The sequence below is a fragment of the Syngnathus scovelli genome, chromosome 4 (genome assembly GCF_024217435.2).
Source record: "Syngnathus scovelli strain Florida chromosome 4, RoL_Ssco_1.2, whole genome shotgun sequence".
NCBI classification, from domain to species: Eukaryota; Metazoa; Chordata; class Actinopteri; order Syngnathiformes; family Syngnathidae; genus Syngnathus; species Syngnathus scovelli.
Genome location: NC_090850.1, coordinates 22,797,817 through 22,813,701, shown reverse-complemented (window position 1 = coordinate 22,813,701; position 15,885 = coordinate 22,797,817). Strand labels below are relative to the sequence as shown.

Below are 15,885 nucleotides of genomic sequence, written 5' to 3'. Positions count from 1 at the left end.
ATATGGGTGCATTGAGAATGGACGGCTGTCGAATCAATGATCTGGTTTCACGGCTGGGTTCTGTCACAATTGATACGGTGGTGCAGGATTCTGTTGGCTCGGCTGCAACACTAGGTAAGGATTAGTGGTAATACCCTTGAGTGGTTCAAATTTGGCAGGCAGATCTTTTTGTCTTAGCCTTGGTTGCTCTACATTCCATATTGCACATTGGTGTTCCACAGGGTTCAATGCTGGGGCCTCTAATGTTTTCATTGCATCTGCTGCCTTGGGTTGATCCAAGCCAAAGAATAATTTGGAATCATATAACCTTTTGCATTTTTACACAGATATTCCATGGGAGATTCAAACCCAGACTGAGCCATACTTATTAGCCACAAGTCCAGGATTCAGTTAAAAAACATTTCGTTGTACTTTACATTTTAATATCTTAACTTTGAGTATTTTTAACCAAAATATATCAACATTTGAAAATCATCAAACTGTGTTAGTTTGCAGTGGTACATTGTGAGCAGGTTTGATGTCGCTGCTGCTGTTCAGTCTTCTGGCTCAGCTTAGCATGTTGCTAAAGCCTGCCTGGGCTGAGCTGCAGCTTTGCTTGACCGAATTCTTTGATCGCGCCCCAGTCCAGCTGCTCTGCTCAGTGTTGAGAGCTGCTGTGCCGCTCATTCCCGTCAACAATCCCTTATTCACACCCGATTTCAACTAAATCACACTCAAGCAGAAGACCCAGTGCTCTCTAATCTGTGCTCTCTCCAAACCCACCCAATTGAAAAGGAAATGCCCGTTATCACATTGTGTCATTTTGTGTTTCTCAACATCAAATGCATGCAGATGTGTCGCATATACGGAAACCCAATAACGTGTGTTTTGAAAGGTGATCCCTTGATTGAAACACAAAGCCCGTTATCGTTTCAATTCCCCTGACAGGCGTAGTGGGGAAGTGAGTTAGCTGAGCCACGGCAGGCCACCATGGTCAATTTCTGGGATAAATCAATAGCTGCTACATTTACTGTATTTACTGTCTTTTTCATATCAGCGGTCTCCTGCAACCTTCAGCTGTCTTGTGAAACATAGATTATCTTTTTTACAGATTAATAAATATACCAACATCGGATCACTTGCAAAAAAAATGTCCGTCTATTTTTTAAAAATCAAGGAGATATCTGGCTAGGTTGTTCCAAATAAAACTATGGTCTATGCTGCATAAACAGTGTTCCAAATTTCTGCCAATGACTTTGGATTAATGAAATAAATGATCCTGGTGTGATCCAATAATTAGCCAATGAGAGTCGACAGAGTTGAAGGTGTCCGTTATGCTGGATTTACACAATATTCCCACCGGCAATCGTGGCCCCAATTACCACTCTGTGATGCGACATTTTTGTTTTTCTATCTCCAAACTTTACTTTTAGTAAGTGTTGGTAAGCTTAATCATGGTCACCGTGAAGGTGAGCGGTTGCCGAGGACCCAAGGCCCAAAGGCGCTTCTGCCCACGGACGCTATTCCATTCCCTCCCTGCTCGTCACTTTCTAATAGAGTCTCTCTCATTTCTCACTTTCTGATCAAGGTCTGACATGTTTTTTCTCGGTCTGTCAAAGCTTTCTAGATGAAGCATGGACAGCGGGCAGCTTTAGAGCAAGTTTGTGGCCACAGAAAGCAAGCTCCCCTGACGATCCAGCAGCTGAAGCAGATCTAACTGGGTCCAATTAAATCTTCGATATTATTTTTCTAACGACATGGTACACCATCGGGTACCATGATTAACAAAATGGCTGCCCTAGATTCTAGAATGCTGAAATCCAAGAACAGTGTAGTCACAGAACTACCGAGCTCATCACAATCAATTGGAATCCTCATCAGACTTTATTTTTCCAAGAGCACCACCTCTCGTGACAGATCTCACCGCATAACATTTTACTAATGCATGTACTCTAGTTCATTCTGTCCAATCCTACATTTCATTCCCATGAATGATCTTCTCAGCAACTGCTATTTGTCAAACGATTTTTTTTTTCGCCCTGCTGACTTTATATGATGGATCTTTTCAGCTAGCCCAACAAGGCAAACACACTTTATTTAGATAAAATGATGGCACATAATAGATTGATTGCCGTTTTTTTCCCGTCATGCGCTCTCTGCACATGGCCGTTTTCAAGCTTGACTTCAGAAAGAGATGATGTCCCTGTCCCTGTCCCTGAGAGCTGTTTATATTTATTTATTTATTTCCAGCGATTTCAATTCGGCAACTTTTACACGACGGCGATACTTCTTTACAAGCAGCTCATCAAAATCAATGGTGCTCGGGAGCAGCAGTAGAAAAGAACATTGCATTCACATAAAGCAACAAATTGTAAAGCCCACTGCAGCTTTTTGCGAGCGTGTCTTAAATCATTGGTAAAATGGAGTTTTTAATTTCCCCGAAATTAGCATCTCACCAACTCTTTGCTCTTTCCATTTATAATTCATGTCTATGTTCAGTGAAGTACTTACCAAGTCAAATGGCAACAACTCATAGCTGACATCAAATGGCTGCATCGGTCTCAAAGGTCCTCGTTATGCTACTTTCTTCGTTCAGATGTGAGATGAAATTAGATTTACCCATTTTGTCATAATAGATCAAACAATTGATTTGTTTACATTTGGAAAGGTCAATCTTAAAGATTTTTATCATTTGTCCCATTTGGAGTCTTATCTTAACTATCGAGTCATTTGCAATTAAGATAATCCTTTGTGCATAATGTAATTGGCTGATAGTGTTAATAATTTATGCAATGAATAAATTGCTAAAAGATGTCGTGCTTGATACATTGCTGAAGATTTGGCCAATATGCTGCAGTTTGCTTAATGATGCCTGTTGTTGGTAGAATTTGGACTAAACTGAAATATTTCATCAAGTCCCAATGCAACGTAAGAAAAGATGAATGCCTTCCTTCCAAAATAAAGTCCGACATATGACAATAGTAGAAAAAGCCGAAGCTGACATTTTGAAAAGTCCATGTCGTCGCTGATGAAATGGCGCCATCCTTCAGGGAATCGGCTTGAAAATTGCCATCCCAGAGGTTCCGGGCTTCAATCTGGTCTACTTTCTTTGAAGGAATCCCAGTGAGAGTTTAAGACCTTGAAACGGCATCATTAAACGTGTACAGCTTGTCATGGCCTTCTCTTTCTTCTAATTAATGATATGATGAACTGATTGCTCGGAGGCAATATGAGAAGCTACGTTATTGTCACTGCAAATTAATTTCAGTAGCTATTTATAGATATGAACACCTGACCGTCAAGTTCTAAATATGATCTAGAATATAAATTCCAACAAACACTGCACGCAACATCACCTGTCAATCAAGATCTTGAACCTCACAGCAAAAAAATATCTAGCTGCCGTCTTTTGTGACATTCGAGCGACTGCTGCAGGAAAAGCGGCCTCGGCTATTTCAATCCTCTCGGATCAGATAATCTTCCGAAAACTGTACAGATGTGTTTGCCAGTCGAAAATAGAAAAGCGCAAGGTTGTTATAAAACCACCTAAGCCTTCTTGTATCCTTGAAAACGGATGTCGGTTTTGACACGATAGATGATAAAAGTCTTTCCCCAAAATACGTATGAAACCCGACCTACTCGAAGGCAGCCATTTAAAAACGGCCACTGAAGAAGGACAAGGGCGGGCGGGCGGACGAACCAGCCATCTAATGGTGCAAGAATGTCATTACACAAGAGAGAGAGGACATTAAATGAGACGAGCAGGATCGGGACACTGAGGCCAGGGCAGCCATTGATTTCAAGCCTTCATTATAGTCATGAAGACGAAACCTCAACGACAGTCTCACGTCCATTTCTGATGCAATATAAAACCACAGTGTTCCTGGAAATGTTCATGAATAAATAACCTCTGTTTTGGTGGCCATGTGTTATACTAAGTGAATGTCAGAAATTCTCGGAGGAAGGCGGGCCTGTCCGGTAGCGCTTGGGTCGAGAGTCGCTGGCAGCTTCCATCAACTAGCGCAGGCCGCAACCCGCTGTCACTTGTGCGCTTCACGATGGATGACTAACTAACTGGGTCCCGCTGCTCGGTGAGTTTCAAGGGGAGGTTCGAAGAGGAATGGGTGTTCTGCAAGCCAAGATGAGGACAAAATGTAAGAGCTCGGAAAAACATAATTTCTTTAAAATGGTCTATTTTAGTTTACTTGCAAATAAATGCACTTTTAAGTTTTTCTTATTTTTCTTATTTGAACATTGTTACATAATTGCAAGTACATTTAAAATATTCAAATATGGACATCATTGATTTCTGTCTTATATCTTGCACATGACTCATTCATAAGTTTGTTTTTTAAAACATCATTTAGCTGTCCTAGATAAAACTGGAAATAATGATGGTTAAAATCTTGACACAAAAATCACTAAGCTGAGAGATTGAAAAAGAGAGCATCCATCATTAAAGATTGGAATTTACTTGCTTCCAGACCCACCCCAAGCAAGCACCACTAGCCTTCCACATTATTTTCAACTCAATATGTAATTCTACCAACTTTGAAAAACCATCCAACACTGGAATGTTCTCAAAGAAGCTAAATGAAAACATAAATGAGATAGAAGCCCAGACATCGACATTCTTTACATGTCGTGAATTTACCCGTGGCTTTCGCTTCAATGTCTCTTTTGACTGAAAAATACTTTCTTTTCTTTTGAAATGACATCGCTGACAAGGACGGAGAAGAACACACACACACACACACACACACACACACAGCACATTCTTTGCTTCTCTTTTGATCTTATCACTCCAATACACGAAGCTGGAAGTCTCCAGCAAAGATTAGCCTGCATGGCTTCGCTAATGCACAGACTCCGAAACAAAAGTGGAGGAACAGCGTGTGTGTGCAGCCAATTTGCTCCTTTCTATTCAACAAGTTTTCATCCACGGTGAAAAGAAATGACTTTGATTCTTTGAGCCTGGCTAATTGACTTCCCGGGTGACTGTCAGGAGCCAAGTCTGTGTCAGGCGCAGAGATGCCCCCGAGCAAAAGGTACCTTATGGCACGATAATTCATCCAAAAGGAAATCACAACAGTTTGCTCAGCCCGAAAGCCAAGCTACGATTGTATCGTTCAACAATTAATGCGGGATGATGAGGATGGATCGCAAAAGCAATTCGCAATAGTGATTAGTGCTGTGCACTTTTTTTTTTCAATGCTGCCACAGCTCACAGCTGCATTCATCCAAAACACGCGCCATATTGTAGTAACAATTATTTATTTATTTATTTATTTATTTATTTATTTATTTATTTATTTATTTTATTTATTTATGTACTTTTACTGTATTTATTTATTTATATTTATTTATTTACTTTTATTGTATGTATTTATATTTATTTATTTATAAATTTATGCATTTTTTTTAATTCATTAATTCATTTATTTGTGGTTTTATTGGCGAGATTTCGAAATACAAGTGAGAGATTTGTAGCAAGTTGAATATCATCCGACCGGCTCAAAAACACGATCGCCGTGGGCCTCTTGAGTCTATCGTCATGAATTGTCAGACCTTTTCATCTCCGATCTAATGTTAGGAGCAGCATCAAGAGAACCATTTCACGTTACCATGACGACCAGGGGCGGTGCCGTCTGGAGCCCCAAGTCTATTACACGGTACTTTTGGAAAGGGTAACCCGAGCATCAGTAAAGACGGCATTGACTGTTTTGTCACTCACAGATTTGCACATTTGACACAGGCGGTAATATCCAATTTGAAAGTTCAAAAGTCTTACAGCAACGGTTCAGAAATGGGTTGTGATGAAATGGTGTATTCATAGCAGAAATTGCGTATTTGCAAAAATAAATAAAAAACCCCGGACGCAACTCTATAGAGACTTCTTCTATAATTGCTAATTGTGGGTTGTTCTTTTATTCGTGCAGTTGCGGAAAGTCTGACCGCAGTTACTCAAATGAATGCAGTGATGGAAATAATTTTCCTTCAGATCTAAATTACAATCAAACACATCATTTTAGAGCCAGAGAAGAAACTTTAATTTAGTTTCATTTCATTCTGCCCATTGTCACATTCCCAAGATTGCTATTAGCATGCTTAGCATTCAAAAGCAAGCCGTGATAGTGACTCAGAGAAAATTGCCACAATTCAACACTGTTAGCTTTTGATAAAAAAATAATTCTTCAGGTCCAAGTATCCTGTTATAATATTTTTTTTTTTTATATTCTAGATGCTAGATACGGGGGGTTAGGAAGTACTCAATTGTGACTCGCAATTCCCGTGCCGGAATACAAAATAAAGTCATAGAAGATATCTTTATCTGGGAAATAAAAGTTTGACCTTGAATCAAAACTGCCTCCTTTTGTCAATCTCTACCTGCAGCGATGAGGTGTTACAAAGCGTGCTACTTTTAGCTTCTAAAACTTGCCAAGGCTCATTATCTCAAAATTACGCCGGCTACCTGCTGTGAACGCTTTACAGCCGTCACCTGAGCCAAAAATTTCTTCTTTGTGTCACTCAGGCAGATCGTCTTGTTTAAATGTTCACCTTTTTGTCTCGTGGGCTCGCCAAAACATGCATTTTTACTCCTTTCATTGTGTTTACATGCCTCTTATGAAAATGTGAGCTTTTAGACAGCTGCTAGCAGAAACTCATTATCAACAAAGAAAGAAAGAAACAAAAACATGTTCTCTATTTTTTCTGGCTACACAATGGTGAAAGAAAATTGGCTAATTCTCTTCTGGAGGCAAAATAATGTCAGGAAATGGTGCCTTGATGAAGCAGCCATCCTAAATGGACTTGGCAAATAGTAACTATTTATTGATACATGGCCATCGAGTAGAACACTTACCCAGCCCTGCGGCACGGTTTATTCAAAGCAGATATTTTATTAATTTGCTCTCAGCCATCTGGAAAAAAAAAAAAAAATCCAGATGTTGTAACTGTACTGAAATCATCTAACATGACGGTGGTGTCAGTAATGAAAATGAAAAAATTACAAGTGTGTATTCGCAAGAAATATTTCATTTAGCACGTTGGGCAAAGAAATGTCACGTAAATGCCACTTAAATATAATTTGGCCTTTTGGGTTCTTTCATCTGCACTGGCTTCAATTTGAATTGAAAATACAGGCTGGGCTTCCAAAAGGTTGACCGAGATATGCCTTGAAACGAATCCTCGTCTTTGAAGATAAGCCATCAAAGATGTAGAATATGTCAATGTGCCAAACGTCCTTTTGTCACTGAGGTATATATTTGACAAGTCATCTGTGGTGTCATGGCAGCAATTGACTAGAGTGATCTCACAGACTTTGCGCTATGTGACTTAAGCCTTTTCAAATGTCAGCTAGGATCGATAGTCTGAATGAAATATTTGCAAATTGAGAGTCCACAATTTCTTGCAATGAAAAATCCAATCTAGCTGCAATATTCATTTAATCAGATTTTATTTCTGCGCTGTTGTGCCAGTATACCCAAATATCGGTAGCGGCTTAATGGATTCTTTCAGGCCCCTTTTCCCATCCATCAGTGAAGCTGCATAGTTGTCGCATTATTCTTCCAATCGACAGACAGTCCCTTGACATAGTCTGTCTGCTCCTGAACAATTTTTTTTTCTTTTCAGCGTTTGCTATTTTTGACCACAACAAACCCATTCTGCAGGCTTTCTAACATTCCGGTGCCCCGAAGATAGAAAACAACAGTCGCTGAAATCAGAGCATTTCATCCGTCCTTGCGTGAGCCGCAGGCTGATAGACTCCATTCACAACAAAGAAGAGGATCAACCTAGCGAGTGTGTGTGTGTGTTGCATTGTGTTCCTTCAATACATTTGGGGGGCAAAAGAGGACAGCATCTGGGATGGTGTTATCGTGCTAAATTGAGCAGCTAAAGTTTTGCGGACAAGTCCAAATTTTTGTGTGACCGCTCGCACAGTTGTATCGGGTTATTTATCTTAATAGCAACCGACACAGTTTGACAGGAGGCCGGTCATAAATGGAGCAGACCAAGTACAAACACAAATACAAAGAAATGCAGGCAGCGAGTGACACACAAGTTACAAATAAAAACAACACACAGGCTGAACTAAACAATTACGATGCCACTAAACTAACCGAGGCGCTAAGGAAATAAAATGCAACCAAAAAATGTGATGTACTAACCATTCTGCTCTTAACGACAAAAATGCAACTGAAGGTGTCACTCCAAACGTAAACAGAGGAAAACTACTTGAAATAACAAATGTGACCTGTTAGCCTACACCCGCAATTTGGTTTGACACATTGTAAAACGCAAAGTGGGCGAATCAGACCACATGCACTCTCTGGCTTGCAAAACACACAAACATTCAATGTCTGAGTCCAGCAGTTGTTTTCAAGCAGGCCAAATCAGAGGTAATGGTCTTCAGGTTAGGTGGACGGAGGTGGGACTTCATTGGCCACGCCCCTCATGACTGCAGATTTGGCTAAATTCTCCCCAAACTGGTTCTTTGATTGGGCTGGGTTGTCACCTCCACGTTTTCTGTACATCTGCACAAGAAATGGAACCCAACAATATTTGGGCTTGAAAAATAAAATTGGCTTAAATGAAAGTGTCTTATGCCGTCTTATTTTGCACAGCTTCAATGAGCCTATTTATACAGATTGAGTGGAGCTCTCGCTATCAACAGTAGGTTTAGAACTCACAAAGAAAAAAAAAAGTGAATTCCCGAGGTCTTTAGTTCAAGGGATTACGTTGCGGAATAAAGAGGAATGCATTTGCCACCACCAAAGAACCTTTTTATTTTCCATTCAGCCTGGTGGCTGCTCGGTGTTTTGCGAGTCGTCACATCGTGTCGTTGAATGAAATTAGTTCATAAATCAAAATTCTCTTGTGCATAAACAATCAAAGACACGGCGGCACCAAGCAGAAAAATGAGTGTCAGTGAAAGATATGACAGGTTTTCATCATTCATTAACTGAGAGCCACTTTCCACAGAGAGTACGTGGCAGTGCAAAAAGGTAATTAATTAATTTCCTCAAGGACAATTATTCTCCTGCTTTGAGATGTGATGATAAGAGCTTGTGGAAGTGGCAGCCTGTTCTGAAAGAATGAGCGACATCAATTGTGTGCAATTTTGTTGGTCGAAATCTTTTCTCTATGTTTCTTTTTCAACTACTTTCTGAATTATTTCATGACTTAACTTTGCACATGGCAAGTTAAAGAAGACTGCAACTTTTGAAACTTCGGAGAGTAGCTTTACCCAAGATGATTAACTGCTCCACCTTGCGTAGGTGACATAAGCATTTTACGCTATGCTACAAATTTCCGGGCCATTTCCGCCGCTATGTTATCGGAAAAACGCTGATTCCCTAACTTGCTAGTTGTTGTGTTTTGATGAGCTGCAAAATGCAAATTGCAATCTTTGCATCACACACGATATTGATTATAATAAACAAAATATAAAAATCTTTTGCTCCTGCCGTCGTGTAGTCAGCGCTAGCGAATCGTCCCTGCTCTCAAAGTGCCGAAGAGTGATCTCGCAACAAAGTTTGAAAATTGGCACCGATAGCCACTCATCCCTTATTTACAGGGGCCAGATGGTGGTTTTGGATGACACGGAAGCAGTTCTAATATAACAGATGCACAATTGTAATATGGCCGTGTTTGGCTGGCTTGCTGTGCGCCATTAATGTCTAAAAGGACATTATCCAAGGCAAATATGTGCCGCTGCTATCAGAGAGCATTAAGTTACTTCTGTAGGAAGCACGAGAGGTTTTCGCTCCATTCTGTCAGTTTCCGGCATCCAAATTTTGACGGATTTGAGCTGAGATTCTAAAAAAAAACAATTGGTGTTTGTGAAAAGATGGCGGCTGCAGCGACTGTAATATTAAAGATGCTTAAATGAGCTGCCTGTCGGTGATTGATGGGCCTTGTGAAAGTGGTCGGCGATTCCCCGGGATCCTATAAAAGGGCCTTTTAATTATGAGAACCTCGTATCGATGTTGTCAGTTCTATTGCTCGATGCAGCAGGTATGTGAGGGGAACGCAATTCACCAGCAGTGGCACGACGCACGGCGCAATCTAATGAAAACGCACTGTCATCAAAGTCAACTCATCCACGCTTTCACTCTCATTTACTATGCAAAATGAATTCATTGAAGATTGATGAGCCGTCACTCATCAAATAAGCGACCGTGTCATGGAGAACTATTTCACATATGTCACGTCGATGCGTGATGCTTCATTCTAGCCTTCAAAGTCAAGAATTGCAAGATGATGGAGAGCTTTTTGTTGTAGTGTGTGGTGCAGCAGGATTTTCCTTAGAGTGGAGAAGTCACAACAAATGTCATCAACAAGTTGTTGATTTTAAGATCGGAGGATTGGTCAAAATATGACCATATGAAATGATATAAATCATTATATTCAGTGAGTAACGCCAAAATATATATTTTTTATAAATATACATACATTTATAAATATATTTATCGGTTATATGAAATGATATCAAATTATTATATTCAGTGAATAACGCCTCAAAATATATTTTTTTGTTTGATCCATTACATTTTAAAATTAAAATAAGTCCATAACAAAAAGGTCACCTTTTATGAGTCATCATAATTATTTCCAGTAATTATGGCGATGTCCCGGCATCCCTTGTGCATCTGAAAAATTGATTTGTCACACTCAGAATGACTTCAGTAGAATATATTCTGGAACAAATGTAATTGCTGCTAAGGCCATTTTTACATAATTGTGTTGCGATTATTTCACGGTAGCTTCTAAAAAACAACCTTTAGATGGTTGTCAGTGGTGCTGGTCAATGTCAAAAGGTCAACAAAGTGATTCTGTTTGTGCTTTTACAATACTGTTGTATAATATTGAAACGTCATCATCAGTGATTAAAAAAAAAAAAAAAAAAAAAGATAATCCCCGGACATTTTTTAAGAGGCTCAAGGAAAGCTCAATCTTCTGTTTTGGAGTTACTTACCAACTCACCCTTTTTCTGTTCTTTTTCTCACCGCATTATTTGAGACTTTTATTTACCCGCTCAGACCTTTAATGTAATTTAGGTTGACATTTTGTCAGCAAGCAAACACCCGTTTATTCTTTGCAAAGCTGTTAAGCGCTGCGCAAGGTCAATAACTCTCAGTCGTATCATTATGTGGCCTGATATGAATTTTGCCCCATTAATGAGTTGGCCAGCTGCAGCTGCAGTTCCACTGCAATATTTACGACGGCTCGGCTCTTGAAATCACATCAAGCTAAATAGTTGCACAATGATGCTGGCCATTTGACAATACAAAAAAAAAAGAAAAACAATGAAAATGCTTTTTAATGGTGTGGCTCACTTTTACTCACAAGCATGAACTCCAGTGCCTGTCTCAACCTTACATTAAGTTTGTTTCACAATGTATCCATATTTAAAAAGCAAAATCCAACATTCACAAAAGCAAAAAATAAAAAATCCAACATTTAACACATAATATGATGGCATTGAATATTAGTCCAAAAAGGCCTGGAGCATCTCTATAGCAGAACCAATTCAAATTTTGAAAAGCGTATCGTCGAAATAGCTCATCCAAGTATTCAAACGTATTTTGTGAAATTAAATGTTTCAATGATTTGTCTTCCTCCATTTTACCCATCTGTAAAGCTTCTTAACGGCTTTCACCGAGCCAACTTTACATGTTCAGTCCACATGAGACTGCTTGTCCTTGATTTAGGTCCAATTGGAAAAAGCCTCGCAGGCTTTCAATATTTAAACAAAGGTAGGTGTAATAGCAGGTCAGGAAAAAAAAAGAAGTGTGACTAGGGACGGCTCCCTCGCCTCTTTAGCGAGGAGACGGTTCAAATAATGAAAAACATGTCAAATAGATTCTACAGCAGCTAAAACTAAAGCTAAATTAGAGTTAAACAGAATTTTTCTTTCCAGTAGGCTTGTTTATAACATGGTGTCATGTATCCATTGAAAATATAATTGGTTCTATAAAAAACGTCTTCGAAAAAATATATATATTTCCAATCCTGAAGGAAACAACGGGTGCATCACAAGAACAATTGTTGTTCTTATTTCCCCCCCCCCCCCCCAATGTGCAGTGCCAAGAGTCGAACAAGGCAACCGTGTTCACGAGGCCTCGGGTGTTTTATGAGCAAGCCCGACACGTGAAATGTTGATTCATGTGTCACATGCGTGTTTACAAAGAGAGAGGTAGGAGGAATATCTGACAAGGAGACATTAATTAGGAGCTGCCTCGTACATGGAGGAACATGGGATTCCGTTTATGAGGTTTCTGCGTTGTTGTCTTCGTGCCGTCGTCTAGGAGATGCAAGCAAATCCAGTATAAACTGATTATTCATTTTTTTTGCTGAAAAGTGAAATTTGACGATTGCTTTCGTGCTGACTGCAGAGCATTCAATGTTCGGACACTTTCAGAAATGACTTCATTGATATTCTTTGTCGAAATGCTGTCGCTCTTTCTAGCCGTCGCTCTCTACCATTTATTCGTCTCAACCTTGAAACAGATTTCTCATTAGAATTTGGCATTTTGTAGTTTTGTACGTGTCGGAGCAAATCGATAAAGCACATTACACTGGTCATCAGCGAATTTTGATCAGATTCTGATCCCTAAATCTGATTTTGACATTGATTTAAAAAACATCTTTTTTTTTCAGCACATCAGGGACTTTTTAGTTCCTGATTCACATAAATGACTATCTTACATATTATTATTATGATTATTTTTATTATGATTATGATTATTATTGATTGTCAGGTACGGTGATAATCAAAAAATCATTACCTGGTGTTAAATGTCTTGGCCATTTGTCTCTCCTCCCCACCCAGAGTTTTTCTTGGAACTCCTGGATAATTCCGAGAGGTCTCTGAGCAGCATGTTCTCAAGGACATTTGGGAAGCTATACGTGAGGAACTCGGAGGTGTTCCAGGACCTGTTCATCGAGCTGAAGCGCTACTACACGGGGGGCAATGTCAACTTGGAGGAGATGCTGAATGATTTCTGGACCAGGCTGCTGGAGCGGATGTTCCAGCTTTTCAACTCCCAGTACCACTTCACAGACGATTACCTGGAGTGTGTCAGTAAATACTCGGATCAACTCAAGCCTTTTGGAGATGTGCCCAGGAAACTCAAAGCGCAGGTCACCAGGGCTTTGATTGCAGCGCGGACCTTTGTCCAGGGCCTGATGGTCGGTCGGGAAGTTGCCAACCGGGTTGCCAAGGTGAGTTCTCATCAGCTTAAAAAAAAAAAATGTTGGCTTTTAGTGTGTATTGTATTCGACTGTTCACGAAATGGCATTTTTTGCAGTTTGCATTGATAAGGACTGTTAAAAAAAAACATGATTTACCTTCATGTGTGGATTAGGAAATAATCGTCAATTGTTAAAAGCCGAGATTTCCGATAGAAAGCGGCGAAATGAGCAATGCATCAGCCGGCGACCTAAAAGGCACACTCAGTCAGGATCAAATCCCACATTGCCTGCCCCCTCATCAATTATGAAGTGCAGCCAGGAAACAGTGTGGCAGGCAGCGCTGAAGGCTGTCAGCTTGGTGACCGCCCATAAAGTGGAGGGGAAAAGTAACTCGACGTGACAAATCACCTTGACCTCGCAATTGCCTTCCCTTCTCGCAGCTTTCTCTCCGCGGTGAATGTCGTCTGTCTCTCTGTCTGTCTGTCTGTCGTTCTGTCTGCCTGTCTGTCTGCCTCATGGCCAATTTCAAATCGGTCATGAATTAAGGTCAGTTTCATCGTCCTTTCGGTTCAGTTTGGACTGATGACAGATACGACTTGGCTGCTTTCATTGTACTTTTCAGTTGTTTTGCTTCCACTTAAGCCTTGTGGTCGTTGGTAGCACACACACACACACACACATGCAAACACACACACGTACACTTGTGAACTGTTGCCAAGCGTCAATCACGGAAAAGATAGTCCCCTCTGTGGCTCAAATCAAATCTAAGAGCATAGCAAGCCACCAACTTTAAGTGCTTTTCGACTTCCAGTTGTTAGCCAGTGGTTCACCTACCGAGAAACTTTGAGTGTAGCCACGGAGCGAGATCTTTTGAGCACGACAAAGCCGTCAGTGTGAAGCAATGCGCTGGATGCTTCCTTTGAAACAGAGCAGCAACAGGAAGCTCCAGAGAAAAGTCTGGAAATTAGGTCGCTCGTTCTGCCAGCACACACACGCACAGAAAGGAAAGTTGCAGTTTCCAGGCGGGGTTTTAATCATTTATGGAAATATATATATTTATTATTTCATAAAGTCGCATGCTATAGAAGTCCAACAACATTTAAAACAAAGGCAAATGTTTTGTCGTTGAATTTGAGTAGATGTTTACGTGTCCTTTGGTGACCGCGTGGACTGAATGAACCGAGCTGAAGCTTTTAAAAAATGTCATCCACACGCAAAACGAATTTACGACCATCTGTCTGTTCAATTTCCCATCTTTCTCTTGTACGGGATGATACGAAAACAATAAAGTCCGAACAGGAACCGTATCGCTCCATAAAAACGGGATTCAACTCAACACCGACACGGAACTCATGCCTGGATTAAGAGCGGAATCTCTCTGGATTACACTTTATGATGACCATTAAGAGTTTGATCCTGCGGGTACTTAAAACACAGTCCAGCCACATTACGAGCTGCTCGGAAAAGATTGTGGGGATTTGGACCTTTTCAACGCTTTGGGTATTTACAGCACTTAGACTGCATGAGCTTGGGAAGCCGCCTGGTGCTGGCTGCATGTTGAGTCGTGATGATGGAAGGAACTTGGGTCTTTCACAGGGATTTCTTTTTTTTTTTTTTTTTTTTTTCTCCTGATGCCGATCTTGTTACCCAAACCGGAAGATACAGTAAGCTCAAAGATCTTAATCTGCAACATACGGTCGGTACATCTTAAAATCCTGCCGTTTTATTGCCTTTGCCGAAAAGTAATAGAGACATTTACTGGGTGGTAAAATGTGAATTTTCTTTTGTCTTTTTTATTAAAGTGCCATTTCATCGCAGTCCGCTGCGTTTTATAAACTTGGAGACTGTTCCTGGACTCAGTCCATAGCAGTATTAATTCTTGCGGGATGCTTTTACTGCGTAAGAATTTATGTTGAAGCAGCTCATGATCTTGGGTCCTCTTTTCTATGTACTTCTGGAAAAATAGAATAAATAAAAATCAAATAAATAAATAAAATGATAAATAAAATATAAAATATAAAATAAAATCTTGGGTCCTCTTTTTTATGTACAGTTCCCCCCTCTGGAAAAATAGAATAAATAAAAAATAAAATAAATAAAATGATGATAGATCAAATAAACAGTTAATGTTACCTGTCGAGTTTCCCTCTTTCCTCACAGACGGAAAAACCTGCCGAGGCGGTTGACTATAGTGCAAATAGTGATTCCAAAGTGGAATATCTTCAAATAAAGTCTTGGTGGCACAGATGCACGGCACACTGTCGTCTCTCACCCTCTTACTCAGCGTCTGTTGAGTCGTCCTCTCTCGCTGGCTGCTCGCGCTCACAGCTTGCCTGGGACGAGGCCCCGGCCGCAGCGCTGCGACGGCAGATGGCGACTGGCTCCGAAAAGGTTTGGCACATCATGGAGAAACGTGCTGCGGCAAAGATGCCTTTTTTAATTAAAAGATTTTGATCTGTGTTGAATGTTGGAAGAATCAACGGAAGCATGTGCTTTCATATACAAAGGCATGAAAGGATCATGAAAAAAGGGACAGTAGACTTGCTTCATTGTGTTTCGGTTCCGAACGATACAGACTGACTCCAAATATTTATTCAAAAAATAAATAAAAATCATTCATCTTTCCTTCTCAATTTTTTATGCCATTGAGTCACTTCATACACCAAATGCTAACCTTCTCATGACCAGCGTGATATGCTCCTGCGAACA

The 15,885-nt window shown here is 40.2% G+C and overlaps 1 protein-coding gene across 2 annotated transcripts in view; it reads left to right on the top strand.

Annotated features, from left to right (window-relative positions):
- Positions 1–15,885, top strand: part of gpc6a (glypican 6a) — a 47,720-nt gene that overhangs the window by 12,415 nt on the left and 19,420 nt on the right. For both annotated transcript variants that reach the window (XM_049718310.2, XM_049718309.2), the window contains exon 3: positions 12,815–13,206. In XM_049718310.2, the coding sequence (XP_049574267.1) occupies positions 12,815–13,206 (392 nt within the window). The remainder of the gene's footprint in view (positions 1–12,814; positions 13,207–15,885) is intronic.